This window comes from Microcebus murinus, chromosome 10, assembly GCF_040939455.1.
Source record: "Microcebus murinus isolate Inina chromosome 10, M.murinus_Inina_mat1.0, whole genome shotgun sequence".
NCBI lineage: Eukaryota > Metazoa > Chordata > Mammalia > Primates > Cheirogaleidae > Microcebus > Microcebus murinus.
This window is the reverse complement of record NC_134113.1, coordinates 73,964,677-73,982,235: the sequence shown is the minus strand read 5'-3', so window position 1 is coordinate 73,982,235 and position 17,559 is coordinate 73,964,677. Positions and strand designations below refer to the sequence as shown.

At 39.9% G+C, this 17,559-nt stretch overlaps 1 protein-coding gene across 2 annotated transcripts in view; it reads right to left on the bottom strand.

Annotated features, from left to right (window-relative positions):
* The window catches only part of DENND5B (DENN domain containing 5B), a 181,754-nt gene that overhangs the window by 28,130 nt on the left and 136,065 nt on the right, over positions 1–17,559 (bottom strand). For both annotated transcript variants that reach the window (XM_076007508.1, XM_076007509.1), the window contains 4 exons: positions 15,985–16,116; positions 14,376–14,528; positions 12,813–12,891; positions 6,103–6,184 (listed from right to left, as the gene is read on the bottom strand). In XM_076007508.1, the coding sequence (XP_075863623.1) occupies positions 6,103–6,184; positions 12,813–12,891; positions 14,376–14,528; positions 15,985–16,116 (446 nt within the window). The remainder of the gene's footprint in view (positions 1–6,102; positions 6,185–12,812; positions 12,892–14,375; positions 14,529–15,984; positions 16,117–17,559) is intronic.

Here is a 17,559-nt window from a genome sequence, read left to right as displayed (position 1 = left end):
AACAGATATTATCCTGAAGATGCCACCCCTTTTCTACCAATCACTTCTTCCTGGCACTCACAGTCTCAGAGAAGCTCCCATTCCATAAACCCAGAAGAAAAAACTCCAGGTATCCTGACCTCAAAGCACAAGCCCCACGCTCTAGTCCCTCAAGTAGAACAGACTGTATAAGCAGCACTTGCCTGATTTAAGTGGAGCCCACCACATTTTCTCTCAGAAATTTGGAATCTGAACATTGGAAAACCAAGTTAGTTTTTGTTGAATGCTTAAAATAAGAAATGATGTTAAAGCCAGGGCTTGGGTGATCATGTGCTCGATAAAGCAGGAAAGGGAGGGAAGAGAGGGGAGGAGGGAAGATGCAGCAAGTGTGGAGGGAGAAGCAGAGACGATTTGTTTCTAGTGAGACAGGGAGAGCAGCCTGTGGCAGCACTGCTTCCAATCTAGCCAAAGTTCCTGTTCTTGGATTCTAGAAAACATCCTTACATACCTCCAATAAATCCTCCTTTTAGCTGAAGCTACTTTGAATGGGCTTCCGTTCCCTAAAGCCAAATGTTTCTGACTCAGGGAATGGCAGCACTTCAATCTGAACCCACATTTCCTGAGTCCAACATTGCTGCTTATTTCACTGACTCACCAGTGAAACCTAATAAGGTTTATTAGAGAAGTTAAGAAATTAGCCATCTTTAAGTTCACATGCTGTGCAGTCATAATATTCTTCAAAATATTCCTTCCCAAGAATATCAAAGTCAATCATTTTAGGCTGGGCTTGGTGGCTCACGCCTGTAATCCTAGCACTCTGGGAGGCCGAGGCGGGCGGATTGGTCTAGGTCAGGAGTTCGAAACCAGCCTGAGCAAGAGCGAGACCCCCATCTCTACTATAAATAGAAAGAAATTAATTGGCCAACTAACATATATAGAAAAAAAATTAGCCAGGCATGGTGGCACATGCCTGTAGTCTCAGCTACTCGGGAGTCAATCATTTTAGTGACAACTTAAAATTAAACTTAAAATTAAGACAACTTAATTTTAGTGTCAAATAAAGCCAGATGCTCATAAGCACTTGTGCATATGTTATTTATAAAAATATAAAAGAAAATATTCCTAGGATTTACTCAGACGTCCTATTCATTCAGTTAATATTCAGAGTATTTGTCCTTAGATTATAGTACTCACAATCTCTTAGGTCATATAACGTTCTATTATGGCCCTCATCATTAATTACATTTTGTTATTAAGCAAAAAAGTCTGTTTGAACAGCTACATGATATGTGCATTGCTCCTCTGGAAATAAATTGCTAATAATGGTAACACTGTTATGACAGTGTTATGTGTAGATAATGTGTACAATTATTTACTGTCCCCAGTCTTTCTCTTTAGAGAAAAAAAAAATCATTCCATTAATATTACTGATGGTTTGGTGATACTTAACACCTATGAAGGCCTTGGGAGGTCTTGGGGATTGAGATACTATGAAAGATATTAGTTTTTTGATATGTCTGTCTTGGAGTCATGCCAGCTGCTAAGAACTCTCAACAATCAGGAGGACTCGAAGTATCTACACTGCCAGTGTCTTTGCCTTAAACTTAGGAAGACAGGAGGTACCAAGAGAAGCATGTATCTGACAGAGAATATGGACTCAGAGAGGTAGACATCTTCATCGTTAGAAGATAAGATTTCTATAATTGTCCAAGTTGGAAAAAACAAAATTTAGAATATTATTTTGGGTGTTTTTTGTTTTTGTTTTGTTTTTTGAGACAAGAGTCTTGCTCTATTGCCCTGGGTAGAGTGCAGTGGGGTCATCACAGTTCACTGCAGCCTCAAACTCCTGGGCTAGAGTGCTATGTTAATATCTTGCATAACCAAACTAAGATAACACTGGTATACTACTATTAACTAGACTAGACTGACTTTACCAGTTTTCCCTCTGGTGTCCTTTCTGTTCCAAGAACTGACATTGCATTTGACTGTCATCTCCTTACTCTCCTCCAACCTTTAACAGTTCCTCCGCCTTTCCTTGTCTTTCGTGACGTTGAAACTTTTGAAGAGTTCTGGTCAATTTTTTTTTTTGGAGATGAGGTTTCATTATATTGCCCAGTCTGGATTCAAATTCCTAGGCTCAAGCAATCCTCCCTCCTCAGCCTCCAGAGTTAGTTGGGACTACAGCTGTGCTTGATTAGATTGAGGTTAAACATTTATAACAATAATACTGCAGAAGTGATATACTCTTTTCATTGTTCACATCAGGGGTACATGGTATTGATTTGTCTTATTACTAGAAAGGTTGACTGTGTCTGCAGGTACAGGTCTGGAGAAAAAAAAAAAAAGAAAGGTTGACTGTGATCATTTGGTTAGGGTGATGTCTGCTGGGTTTCTTCACTATTAGGTTACTATTTTTCTTTTCTTTTTTATTTTTTTGTAGACAGGGTCTCACTCTGTTGTCAGAACCACGGTGCACTGGCATGAGCTCAGTTCACTGCAACCTCAAACTCCTGGGCTCAAAGCAATTCTCCTGCCTTATCCTTCAACTAGCTTAGTACTACTATAGGCATGTGCCAATGACATCTGGCTAATTTTTTTAAAAATTTTTTTGTAGAAATAGGGTCTCTCTGTGTTGCCAGGCTGGTCTTGAACTCCTGGCCTCAAGCAATCCTCCTGCCTTGACCTACTAATGTGCTAGGATTATAGCAGGCATAAACCACTGTGTCGGCTTATTTTTTTCTTAATAGTAAATAAATTCTTGGGAGAGACACTTTGAGATTATGTAAATATCCTGGGTTTGCCTTAAACTTTCAACTACTATTTTTTCTACTTCATTCCTCTACATTTATTAATTGGAGCACTTATGTAAAAATGAGCTGTCCCATTCCTCCCATTTATTTATTTATTTTTTTGAGAAAATAATATCAAAGAAATTAATTCTTTTTTAATATTGGAATAGACTCATGGATATTTATTTTATTTTATTTTATGAGTTATGCTCCAATTCTATCATTATTTCTTTTGTTGCTCAAATTGTTCCATCTTTAGCCACTGGCAGCTTTTTCAGGTTGGCTCCTGTATCCTTTTGACACGACCTTATCATTTTCTGAGTACTTCCTTACTTTCTAACTCCACAAGATACACGAGGCTCATCCTATATTTTTCTTACCTCAGCCCTGGAATCATCCACTTCTCTAGGGAGCCCTGATTCCTTTCATTAGAGACAGAGAAACCAATATTGGGTGTAAGGTGTGCTCACTGCTACTAGGATAGTACTATTTCTAGGCCCTCACAGTGCAAAGAGCTTGGAAATAAACCAGTGATTGTCACAGGCAGGGAACTGGAAGAGGAGATGATTAAAAAGAAGTAGCATGGGGGCGGGGGGAGAAGTAGCATAGGGACTTTTTAGGGTGATAGAACTGCTCTATATCACAATTGTGCATTTGTAAAATCCACAGAACTACACACCAACAAAGAGTAAATTTTACTGTATATAAATTTGGGAAGAACAAAAGAGCAACCAGGATGCAGAGGGAAACAAAAATCAAATATAAACTGACAAAACAACCTAACTATATTATGAATGAATAATGTAACCACAATGAAGGGAAGGGATAAAAAAGAAAAGAACTAACTCTTAAGTTATAGAAAACCGTATTTTGACTAGATACTGAAAGGCTAATGATAAAGGAAACTAGAGCTGCACACAAGCACTGTGCTCCAAGGTAAACTTGTTTCTCACAGTGGTATGGGTTAGCAATTCAAAAACGACTTTGTGTTTATACTAGGGCTGCACAAATAAGTAAATATACTATAGATAATGAGAGGCATGTTTCTCACAATTGGAGAAGGAAATTACAAATAAGGAAATGGTGAAGGCTAGCATGAATCCCTGTTGAATTGGAATCAGAGATGCCATCATAAACTCATGGTTTAAGATTTATGTGTGTGTGTGTACACAGAAGAATATATATGCATACATATAAAGACAAACAGAAATTAAATATAGACATATATAGACTCATGCAGTATGCAGGAGTTAGTAAACATACATATATTTCAGGCCTGTTTCAGGTGTTTTATATTTATTAACTCATTGAATCTTTACACCAACTTTTTGAGAGAAGCATTATTATTATCCCCATTTACAGGTGATAAAATTGAGAGTGTAAGAAATTGCCACAAGCTACACAGCTAGTGAGCAGCAGAGCTAAAATACAAACCCTTACAGGCTGGTTCTGAAGCTCAAAGTCTTTTTCTTTTGTTGTTGTTCTTTTTTTTTTTTTGAGACAGAGTCTCACTTGTTGCCCAGGCTAGAGTGAGTGCCGTGGCGTCAGCCTAGCTCACAGCAACCTCAAACTCCTGGGCTCAAGCGATCCTCCTGCCTCAGCCTCCCGAGTAGCTGGGACTACAGGCATGCGCCACCATGCCCGGCTAATTTTTTCTCTATATATTAGTTGGCCAATTAATTTCTTTCTATTTTTAGTAGAGACGAGGTCTTGCTCAGGCTGGTTTCGAACTCCTGACCTTGAGCAATCTGCCCGTCTCGGCCTCCCAGAGAGCTAGGATTACAGGCGTGAGCCACCGCGCCCGGCTATTGTTGTTCTTTTAAGATACTCTCAAGAAGCCCAAGGTCTTAACCAACGCGTTATGTGGATTGCCTCTTACCAAGTGAGGAGAGTAAATCTAAGCAAGACCTCCCTCTTCCCCAAGAAACTAACATGAAGTAGATAAAAGTAATTTAAGAAATTGAAAGGAGCAGGGTAGCCTTATGTGATGTGACCATCCCCTAAGTAGGTTTCAGGAGTTTGACTTGAGGTCACAACTGCAAAGCTTTCAGCAACCATCACCTTAATGTGATGGCTACTGTGAAATCACTGCAGAGCACATGTGGGTTTGTTTCTCTTAAGAAAACTGGGATTATTTTCTCCTCATAAGTATCCTTCTTATGCTGACGAACAAAAGGAATTATAGGACAACATTTATCTACCAAGGAATACTAACATTTAAGATATAAATTGATTCACATGACAACCACCATTCAGTGAACTCAGTATGAGCCAAATATTTCTTTAAACTTTTGACATGCACTGACTCATTTGACTCTCATAACAATCCTATGAGATAGGTCCTGTTTCTAATCTATATGAGAGATGGGAAAACTGAGGCACAGAGAAGTTATGAAAATTGCCTAAGGTCACACAGTAAGTGGTGAAGCCAGGATGTGTTATCACTATAGTATGCTGCCACTCATAAGAATTATACTTTGTTACAGTTGACTAAGCACTGTACCTAAAGTATTTAAAAGAAAAAAGCCTCTGCCTTCCTTAACCAATAAATCCATTTTAGATATCTTGATGCCTTCTAAAGATTTCTTTCTTGCTTTCTTTTTTTTTTTGAGACAGTCTTGCTCTGCCCCCTGGGCTAGAGTGCCGTGGCAGCAGCCTAGCTCACAGCAACCTCAAACTCCTGGGCTCAAGCAATCCTTCTGCCTCAGTCTCCCGAGTAGCCGGGACTACAGGCATGCGTCACGATGCCCAGCTAATTGTTTTTATATATTTTTAGTTGTCCAGATAATTTCTTTCTATTTTTAGTAGAGACAGGGTCTCACGCTTGCTCAGGCTGGTCTCGAACTCCTGACCTCGAGCAATCCTCCCACTCTGGCCTCCCAGAGTTGCAAGGATTACAGGCGAGAGCCACCACACCCAGCCCCTTCTAAAGATTTCTAAGACCAGTAACCAGAAGTGATAATTATCAGATTTGTATTTACTTCAAACTAAATTTGCCTGAGAGTAATTTTTCTGCTAAGTAACCTGTCATTATTTGCAGATTTTTTTGTCTGTATCTATGGCAGCAGGTATTTCAGGTAGTTTTAAAAAACTGAACAACAAGTTTTAAAATAGTTTGGAGATGCTTTAAAACTCTTCTCAGCTTCCTCCCTTTGGATTTAATGTCAGGAAATAATACAACAGTATAAAAGTAAAATAAACAAAATTATAAAAAGTTCTTTCTTCAGAATACATACGTAAAAAACACACATACCCATAATTATTTGAGCAATTTAGGTGAAAGCCATAAAATACTTCAAAGTTATTACCATTTGCTAACATATATAACAAATACCTCATGTCTTGAATAAGAGAGACCCTGAGTGTTGGCAATATAACTCCTGAGTCAGATTTTCTTCTTTCTGGTCCAAGGGCAACTATGTAGAAAAATATCAGCAAAGTATTAGAAAACAATCTACATGGTTCACATTCTATAAATAAATACTTTGAAACTGCTGATAAGAACAAATTTTAAAGACAATAGAAAAGCTCAAATTCTTTTTCCTGAATGTTGCTACTTTATTAATACAGTAAATTAGCTATTTTCTTTCTAGTTAATCTGGGGCTATATTTAGAAATTTAAAATGAATCATAAAAGCCCACCTAGCAAATAATGCAATGTGTATAAATTTTGGCCATAAGGACCAGTCATTTTCTAGTTATTCATTATAATAACAAAAAACCCCTACCAACATTAAATACTGTTTTAAAGTATTTTAATAAATATTATCACAACTAATTAGAAGTATCCTTTGAATTTTTTTTATATTAATTTTTCAAATGAAGAAACTGAGGCTCAAAGAGGTTAAGAGATCTGCCCAATCGTATACATTTATTATAAGAAACAGAGTGTTCTGGTGTTGTGTCCAGTGGGCTTTCCACTCATTACAGATGACTTTCTGGCTTCTAGCTTGACTGAGAGGAGGGTGCTGGTACCATTAAATAAGACAGAGAGAACAGAGAAAGCCTGACAGGTACAGTAGGGAGAGGTGCTGAGATAATGAGTTTGTTTTAACACATGCTGAGTTCCTACATCCATCTTTGGATGCCTAGAAACCAGAGCTGGAGAAAGAGATTTGGGAATAATCTGCTAATGTAATAGGTGAATGATGACACAGAGTTAGGCCAATAGTAGATGCTGCGGTTTGAACTGTGCCACTACAAAGATGTTAAAGTCTTAACCCTTACTGGTACCTCTAAATGTGATGACCTTATTTGGAAACAGGGTCTTCGCAGTTGATCAAGATGGGGTCCTTAGAGTGGGCCCTAACCAATGTTACTCGTGGCCTTGTATGTAAAGGGGAAATTTGTACACAGGGACAGACACACATAGAGGAAAGACAATATGAAGACAGATGGAGAATGCCATCTACCATCCAAGGAATGCCTGAAACTACCAGAAGTTAGGAGAAAGGAGTGGAACAGGTTCTTTCTCACAGTCCTCAGGAGGCTCTAACCCAGCCAACACCTTGATTTTGGATTTCTATCTTCCAGAAATGAGACAATAAATTTCTGTTGTTTAAGCCACTCAGTTTGTGGCACATCATTATGGCAGACCTAAATAACTAATAGGATAGTTTATTACTGACTTTGGAAAGAAGAATTCAGAAGCCTGTGAGTAGAAGGCAGATTAGGGATTAAGAAATGAAGCCATAGCTTTTATCTAGAGATCTATAATAAAATCTAAGAAAACACTAATAAAATCTAAGAAGGTTTTCATGATGTCTACTCCAGCCAGAAGAGAATTTTACAAGCTATTTAAATGTATACTTCCATTACTATTTTTTTTTTTTGAGACAGAGTCTCACTCTGTTGCCCAGGCTAGAGTGAGTGCCGTGGCGTCAGCCTAGCTCACAGCAACCTCAGACTCCTGGGCTCAAGCAATCCTGCTGCCTCAGCCTCCCAAGTAGGTGGGACTACAGGCATGCGCCACCATGCCCGGCTAATTTTTTTCGCCGTCTCGGCCTCCCAGAGTGCTAGGTTATGAGCCACCATGCCTGGCCGCCTTACTATTTCTTAATTCAAAATACTCAAAATACAATAGGCCACTTTCTCCTTCAATGTCAAGATTCACGAATTTTTTCTTTACATTTTTTTTTTGTTTTTTGAGATAGGGTCTCGCTCTGTTACCTGGGCTAGAGTACAGTGGCATGATCATAGCTCACTGCAACCTCAAACTCCTGGGCTCAAGTGATCCTTTTGCCTCAGCGTCCCAAGTAGCTGGGACTACAGGTGTGCAACACCATGCCTGGCTAATTTTTCTAGTTTTTTGTAGAGATGGGGTATCACTCTTACTGTAAGATACTGGGCTATAAAGACAATAGACACCTTCCAGCTTCTGTTTACTGCTTGTTTGCTAACCGCAAGGCGTTATGAGTACATTATGAGATGCAGAAGAAAAAAAGAGCGCAGAAACCCGAGTCTCTCAGCTAGGACCCAGAACAGGTTAGAGCCTATCAGGGGCAGGATAAAGTAAAAATCACTGTGGGGGCAGATGCATGACCAGTGTGTAAACAACTAAATTATAAAAAAGAGACTAACACAAAAAAGAGGGTCCCTGCCCAGAGAAGAGGCCACTGCGCTGGCACTCTGGGGGCTCGGACCCTAGCTCGAGCTAGACAATAAAACTCCTTTTGATAATTACAGCCTCAGTGACTCTGTCTCTCTGTCCTGCCACCTCGTGAATCTCAAATATAACATTACTCAGGCTGGTCTCAAACTCCTGGGTCTCAAGCAATCCTCCAGTCTCAGCCTCCCAGAGTGCTAGGATTACAGGTGTGGGCCACAGCATCTGGCAAGATTCGTGTATTTAATACTTGGCCTCAGGAACTCCCTTTGTATATCTGCTTGAATCAATGCTACTATACAGAGAGCAAGTTTGTAGAAGGCAGAGACTGTATATATTATTTTTTTTTTTTTTTTTTTTTTTTTTTTTTGAGACAGAGTCTCACTTTGTTGCCTAGGCTAGAGTGAGTGCCGTGGCGTCAGCCTAGCTCACAGCAACCTCAGACTCCTGGGCTCAAGCGATCCTTCTGTCTCAGCCTCCCAAGTAGCTGGGACTACAGGCATGCGCCACCATGCCCGGCTAATTTTTTCTATATATATATTAGTTGGCCAATTAGTTTCTTTCTATTTATAGTAGAGACGGGGTCTCGCTCTTGCTCAGGCTGGTTTTGAACTCCCGACCTCGAGCAATCCGCCCGCCTCGGCCTCCCAGAGAGCTAGGATTACAGGCGTGAGCCACCGCGCCCGGCCTGTATATATTATTTTTACAGAACCATTTACAGACAATAGGTAGGTAACTAATTAAAAGAAAACTTCTGTTGAAGACAGGATGATTGAAGAATGACTCAAAACTCCCGGGCTAGATCCAGAATAACCATTTAAAAGTAGCATTTCCACCCCCTTCTGTGCTCTATGCCCACCCCTTGCCAAGTGATTTAAAAATCCATTTACAGTTTAGTAGAAGAACCTTGTCTGAGGGGGCAGGCTTAAGAATTCACCAACATTTTTAAAGATTGAAGCTTTTGGGTGATACGTCAATAACAGTCCTTGTTCTAGGACTAGCTGCATTCTGAGATTCTTTCTCAGAAACAGGACTTCAAACTACTAGGTGCAGGGATCACTAGGTCAAATTAATACAATCTACACATTATGGTCCTCTTGCCAAGACCGATCCTTTCCATTCCTCTGTAACTCTTCAAATGTCCCTGTTTAGTGCTGCTTCTGAAGGATAGTAATTATCTATGATCAAGTCTCACAGTGGCTCCATGCTAGTAAGAATAGTGTCTAATTGGTGCGCATGGTGGTGCACACCTGTAGTCCCAGCTACTCAGGAGGCTGAGGCAAAAGGATCACTTGAGCCCAGGAGTTTGAGGCTGCAATGAGCTAAACACTAAATAGTGCTGTGAATCTCTAAGGATCTATCCTTAGTATGACAATGCAGACTGTTTACTACCATTAATTAGAAAGCTTAATAACTGGCAAATAAAAAGTACTTTTTGCATAATTAGAACACTGTATTGTTTCTCAAGAATGAAATATTTCTTTTTTAAACTGATGTTTTTTTTTTTTTTATTTTATTTTATTTTTTTTTGAGACAGAGTCTCACTTTGTTGCCCAGGCTAGAGTGAGTGCCGTGGCGTCAGCCTAGCTCACAGCAACCTCAAACTCCTGGGCTTGAGTGATCCTTCTGCCTCAGCCTCCCAAGTAGCTGGGACTACAGGCATGCGCCACCATGCCCGGCTAATTTTTTTTTTTATATATATATATTTCAGTTGGCCAATTAATTTCTTTCTATTTATAGTAGAGACGGGGTCTCGCTCTTGCTCAGGCTGGTTTTGAACTCCTGACCTTGAGCAATCCGCCCGCCTCGGCCTCCCAAGAGCTAGGATTACAGGCGTGAGCCACAGCGCCCAGCCTAAACTGATGTTTTTATACATATTTCACACTCTCATATTTTTATGTCTTAACTTCCTGGGCTGAATCATCAGTAGTGTTAGAGCAATGTTTATAAAATCCACCCCTCCAAACAGACAATAAACTTTAATTTCAAAAGCTACATGGCTTAATCTTGAATTATGATCAGTAAAATATCTCACTGTTCACTCTTACATCACTAGCCCTTCATCAACATTTGGAAATGTGGCACAGAGAGTAACTACATGAGGCTTTGACACATTTTATATTTCTTAGCCTTGACTTCAGAGTTTTGCTGGTGCCACAACTGACTGAAGGCCACTGCAAACAGCCAGGACTCTGATCTCTGAGTGAACCATTCAACATTTGAACAGCCACAGCCATGAAAACTGCTGGTGTTTCCCAGCAGCTGCCCATTCTAACAGCTGGACAAGCCAATCCTGGTGGTGCGTGCCGTAGTCCTGGCTACTCAGGAGGCTGAGGCAGGAGGATTGCCTGAGCCCAGGAGTTCAAGGCTACAGTGAGCTATGATCATGCCACTGTACTCTAACCTGGGCAACAGAGTGAGACATCATCTCTTTATTGACTAAAGCGCTAGACATAACTCACATGCCTCATTTGGAACAAGAGCTGAATGCTTTCACCTCTCTGCCTTAACTGAGCTTGGCTTTCCAACATTTTACCCTACAAATGGCTATTTCTTCCTAGAAATTTATTTTTTTCTAATTAGAGTAAGCTGCCTTGGTTATGGTCTTATGATCTGAACAGCTATATTTTCTGTTAGAGACAGTTTTAGGGCATATGCCAATGCATTTTTACTTTAAGAGAAAAAGGGACAGAGGAGATAGACACTAGAGAATGCTTTTAAACTTGATCTGAATCTGGAAATACAGTTACAGGCCGGGACAGCAGAACCTTGACATTCTGGTTAGAGGAGCTCCAGGGCAATGTAGCATCAAATTCATATTCCCAGCTGTCTGATTACATAAATTTAGAAATTAAGTTTCCAGGCCGGGCGCTGTGGCTCACGCCTGTAATCCTAGCTCTTGGGAGGCCGAGGCGGGCGGATTGCTCAAGGTCAGGAGTTCAAAACCAGCCTGAGCAAGAGCAAGACCCCGTCTCTAATAAACAAATAAAAAAAAAAAAAAAAAGAAATTAAGTTTCCAACAATAAACCCCACATTTAGGGTAGTACTGTCCTCTAAGAGCAGTGAAGGAAAAGGAATTAGGAATGAATACATCCTAATTCAATCATGTTTGCAATGTATTACTTTATTTATTTTATTATTATTATTTTAGAGAGGGGGGTCTCACTATGTTGCTCAGGAGGGAGTGCAATGGCTATTTACAGGCACAATCATAGCTCACTGCCACCTTGAACTCCTAGGCTCAAGCAATCCTCCTGCCTTAGCCTCCCAAATAGCTGAGACTACAGGTGTGCACCAACATGCCAGGCCATTATTTCTTAAACTGGTGGTTGGCTTATGAGTTTTTAAAAATATTACTTTTTTTACATTTCTGAATGTCTAAAATAATCCATAATTTTAGAAAAGGTTCCCAAATGGCTGATTCAATATAATACATTGTATCTCTATTAGCTTCCTACTGTATTGCTTCTATTTTTTGTGAAATAGATGGTTATTTTATATAAAGAAAAACAAGCTCCTTATGAAAAATACACAGTAGGTATAATATTTAGCTTAAGTAACCCTACATAATTCTAATTAGTTAAAAAAAGGTGCCAGACATTTCTAACATATTTTCTATAAACTGAAAAATTCAAAAATCCTAAAGACTGAGACATATATACATATTTTTCCCTGAAAGATAATTAATGATGTCATAAAACTATTTTTTAAAGAAAATAATCAATATACACCAAATCCTAATACTGGTGAGAGTAAGGAATACTTGTATGGTCCTTTACGATTCACTGAGGATTTTCACGTTACCTTACTTGATCAACATGACAGCTTTGGCACAGCTAATATTTTTCCTATCTTATATACATGGAAGCAGGAGATCAGAAAAGTCAAATGGGCCGGGCGCGGTGGCTTACACCTGTAATCCTAGCACTCTGGGAGGCCGAGGCGGACAGATTGCTTGAGGTCAGGAGTTCGAAACCAGCCTGAGCAAGAGCGAGACCTCGTCTCTACTATAAATAGAAAGAAATTAATTGGCCAACTAATATATATAGAAAAACTTATCCGGGCATGGTGGTGCATGCCTATAGTCCCAGCTACTCAGGAGGCTGAGGTGGGAGGATCGCTTGAGCCCAGGAGTTTGAGGTTGCTGTGAGCTAGGCTGACGCCACGGCACTCACTCTAGCCTGGGCAACAAACCGAGACTCTGTCTCAAAAAAAAAAAAAAAAAAAGAAAGGTCAAATGACTTTTCCCAGGTCTCACAGCTAGTAAATAATATTGCTCCTTCTACATTACCCCATTACTGGCAAGATGGCGTAAGTTTTAGCTTGAGAGAGAAAGAGATCAAGACAAGCACTGATACAGTATTGCCATAAAATATTGATTCTCCTCAATGCCCAATGCTGCCAGTTTTACAGAAACAATCAAACTAATGATCTCTCACCTGGTGATTCTGCAAGGTGCTCTTGCTTCTCTTCTCTGTCCTGAAATTGAATTAGATGTGACCACAAAGCTGACTTCCCCTGAAAGTACAAGGCATACAAAAATGTTCATTTTATAAGAAATAATTAATCAAAAAATAATTTCTCATCAAAATCATTCATATATTCTTGTATATTCCTGGATAGAGCTGGAGCCCATTCTATTAAGTAAAGTATCTCAAGAATGGAAAAACAAGCACCACATGTACTCACCAGCAAACTGGTATTAACGGATCAACACCTAAATGGACATATAGGAGTAACATTTATTGGGTGTTGGGAGGGTGGGAGGGGGGAGGAGGGGATGGGTATATACAAACACAACAAGTAAGATGTGCAACGCTTGGGGGATAGACACACTTGAAGCTCTTACTCAAGGTGGGAGGGGAGGCATGGGCAACATATGTAACCTTAACACTTGTACCCCTATAATACGCTAAAATGAAAAAAAAAAAAATTCATATAAAAATAGCCATTTAGAAGTTTGGTGACACAAGCTCATTCACTCCAAGCTGTGTGACATTCTGAGCATCTCTCTCAAAGTGTTAATGAAGGTCATCCTTTGCCTCACTGAGAAGGCTGGCAAGAATCAGGGGAAGAGAAGCAGCTAAGCAGAAGGTCAGAAAGGCAGACATAGAGATACCTGATGTCAGCTCAGGCCTTACTTATTTGTATGTAATTAAGGCTGTCTACACTGGTCACATTAAGTAACCATGGAAATAAAAGGCTCCAGCAGGCCAGGCGCGGTGGCTCACGCCTGTAATCCTAGCTCTCTGGGAGGCCGAGGCGGGCGGATGGCTCGAGGTCAGGAGTTCAAAACCAGCCTGAGCAAGAGCGAGACCCCGTCTCTACTATAAATAGAAAGAAATTAATTGGCCAACTAACATATATAGAAAAAATTAGCCGGGCATGGTGGCGCGTGCCTGTAGTCCCAGCTACTCGGGAGGCTGAGGCAGGAGGATCGCTTGAGCCCAGGAGTCTGAGGTTGCTGTGAGCTAGGCTGACGCCATGGCACTCACTCTAGCCTGGGCAACAAAGTGAGACTCTGTCTCAAAAAAAATAAATAAATAAATAAAAATAAAAGGCTCCAGCAGCACAAAATGTGTTTGTGTACATATCCATATGCAAAATATGTTTAGATACATACAGTGGAGATGAAGGGAAAAATTGGAGTAAGAGGAGAAAAAGAAAAGAAACATGCACACATCAGGAAAAAAATCAGAAAGGGAGACTAAAGAGACAAAAGTAAAGAGAGCATTTGAATTTTCTGCCCTGAATAACTTAAAACAGTATAGAACTATTAATTCTGGCTAGCAGAATTTTTTCCTGGAGAGTGCCAAATCAGACATTTAATGGAATCTCAGTCTCTGCATTTAATGGGGATATAGTCTCTGCAATGAATGTGGCAGACTTCTAATTATCCTGTGACAAAGAAACATATCATTTTTGACATCTTTTCCTCCTTGTTACATTTCTTAACAGGGCTCCCACCTGGCCATGTCACCAGGACCTCCTGAAACTGTTACCTGCTTGACTTGCAAGCCATGGCTCCATATCCTCTCCAGCAGGTCACAGAGGCTGGCAATCAAGGTGTTCTCCTCCAAGCCGGTGATGTTTGCTTCTCCATGGCCTAGTTCCACTGCTTCATGTCCCATCTTTTCCACCAGCATGCGTTTTGTCTGAAAATGTCACAGGTGGTCACAAGTTAACCCAGCAGTGAAACCAAAACCCAACAAGTCAATTATTGGAATAGGAGACCTGGCTTCTCTTTACGATACTTTTAATTGTGTATTTTTAATCACCTTGGGAAAAATATCTTTTTAATCTCTGTGGTCAACTAACTGGAGTAATATCATCTATATTTTACTATTTTGTTAAAGAAATGGAGTTTGACCAAAGAGAAAATAATATACTATTTATAAAGCATCCTCTATATTTAGTTTGACTGTACTTAGGTAAAAACCACAATATAAATGGGCAGTTCTAAGTTTTTTGAGAACTCTAATTTGTGAGTGAACCAGGACTCTTTTTTTCCCCTTCCTCTTTTATTTCTTCTTTTCTCATGAGTATACACCAAAAAATAGAAAGGAAATAAGTTTCATGTAAGATAATTTGCATCAGTCTTAGCAGTGCTTATAAAATGTATGTGAGAGAGGACCTAGAATGTTTTTTTTTGAAACAAAGACTCACTCTGTTGCCCAGGCTAGAGTGCTGTGGTGTCAGCCTAGCTTACTGCAACCTCAAACTGCTGGTCTGAAGTGATCCTCCTGCCTCAGCCTCCTGAGTAGCTGGGACTACAAGGCATGTGCCACTGCACCTGGCTAATTTTTTCTATTTTTAGTTGCCTGGCTAATTTCTTTCTATTTTTAGTAGAGATGGGGTCTCACTCTTGCTGAGGCTGGTCTGGACCTGACCTCAAGTGATTCTCCTGCCTCGGCGTCCCAGAGTGCTAGAATTACAGGTGTGAGCCACTGTGCCCAGCCAGGATCTAGTTCTTTTAGGCAGTTCCTCTAGTTCCTTTTCTGATTCACCACTACATACTGATGCTGAAAACAGTGCATTTATTGAACATGCAGAGAAGGTACTTAAGAAATGACTGTCAAAAAAATGAATGAAATTATTGGCTAAAATGATGTTTTTGAGTTTTGTCAGTTTATACTGCAATCTCTGACAATACACAGATAATCCGAGAGGAGATTTGGTGTGCAATATATACCACAACACAGCTAAGGTCTTTTTCCTTATGGGTATACAAACACACACATGGGCACAGATAAGGCTGTACATAGGTATATACACAGACACAAAAAATATGTTGTCATTCACATAAGATGACAACATTTCTGACACAACCTATGGGTGGTTTAATACATCTGTCCATGTTGGAGAATAGGACAGCCATGGCTGAAAAGGTGAAAAAAACCATGCAGGGCTCCCATGTCATTGATTCTGTGGGCAATGGAGAACCCACAGAGGTTCAATACCTCAGTAAAGAGCACATGAACTCTATGTCACAGTAAACATTTTCTTCTAGGAAAGTTACAGGCTCAAATGGGGGTTGACCTGGCTCATCTTAGCCGCACACGTGGTGTAAGCATGAACACACTCTCTCTGGTGTCAGTGAGTCATACATACCTTCATTCTACATTCTTTTAATAAGCCTTCTACAAATTTCCAGTTGGTCTGTGCAATCACTGCTGGAGACAGGTCTGACAGTTTGGGTTGCCTGAGGTTTTTCCCTAAACTTCGTGCCTCTTGCATATATTTCTAAAAATTAAAGAGTATTTTTAATGCATAAACATTAGATATCCTTCTGATCTTAACTGACACAAACATGTGCAGGAACAAACAAGATGCAAAAAGGCCATAAGTGTATGTGTATAACAGCAATAAAGATTTAGTGTACCAAAAAGCAGAGGACACTTGTACTCCCTCCACAACCTGTTAATAATGCCTGTGAAAAAGAGGGTGACAGAAACCCCATTCAGTTAAACTCATTCAAAATGAGATGAAATTTCAATTAGGTTGGTCTTTTTAATGGAAATACCCAAGATAGTGATTAGTCAGGACTGTGGTTGGGATGCAAACATTTAGGTGTCTCGATTATAAGTCCAAGGTTCTGCAGGAACCCAGTTGTCTCCAGGTCACTGGTTTCCTCCGTTCCTCTTCCCATGCAGCAAGAAACCGAATATGCCTCTAGCTTCTTGGGCAGCACTTGCCAACCTAACTCTGTGTTCTATAATCAAGTAACAACAGTAAAAATCAGGAGGGCTAGAACCTGGTTGTAATTAATTTTATGATCTTAGGCATTAACAACTATTTTTGCATCTCAGATATTTGCTAAATGGGCATAAAACATGCCCATCTACCTCATAAAAAGGCCATAAGATCACTCTGAACAGTGTGATGTGCTCCAAATGCAGAAGGCCTCTTCTTTCTGTGACATGGTCACTAAAGCCCTTTCTTGCCTTGTTCCATAATCAAGAGAAAGTGGGACCATAGTGTTACTTTCAGAGTCTGTGGCAACTGAGGTACCACAGAAACCTACTCCAATGTTCCTGAGCTTTGGTTGGTGAATTTCCACTTAAAAAAAAAATCACTACACGTGAATAGTACAAGACACATGTTCTCTCTTCTTTCTATGCTATCTGTAAATGTCTGTCTAGATGCCTTATCACAGGGCACAATCCCCAAAAGGTCCAAGTGTCTTAGGACCATATTTAGACAGTAACTGCTCTAAATTATATAGTAAAACTAGCAGTTTTGTGTGTGTGTGTGTGTGTGTGTGTATGTGTATGCGAGAGAGAGAGAGAGAAAGAGAGAGACAGACATTGAAAGAGAGAGAGAGAGAGGGAGAGAGAGACAGAGACATTGAGATCGCAAGCCAGCACATCCTCCCACGGGTACATATGTGAAATTTATCCTCACTATCTTACGAGAACTTGGTATTGTAAAAAAACATTTGTAAAACCCTTTGCATTCTTTAAATAAAAGGGAGTTTGTACATTTAATATAGTTCCCCTTTAGAAGAAGAGTAATCTGCTAAATCTGGTACAAATATAAAAATTCCCACTGATTAGGAATTCAATTGATCAATTTATCTTGTTAACAAAATTATGTTTCTTTTCTAGCCCCATAATTTTAAGGAAAGATTTAAAAACCAAATGAACTCTGCAGGCATTTTGTTCCCACAGCACTTATGTATAACTT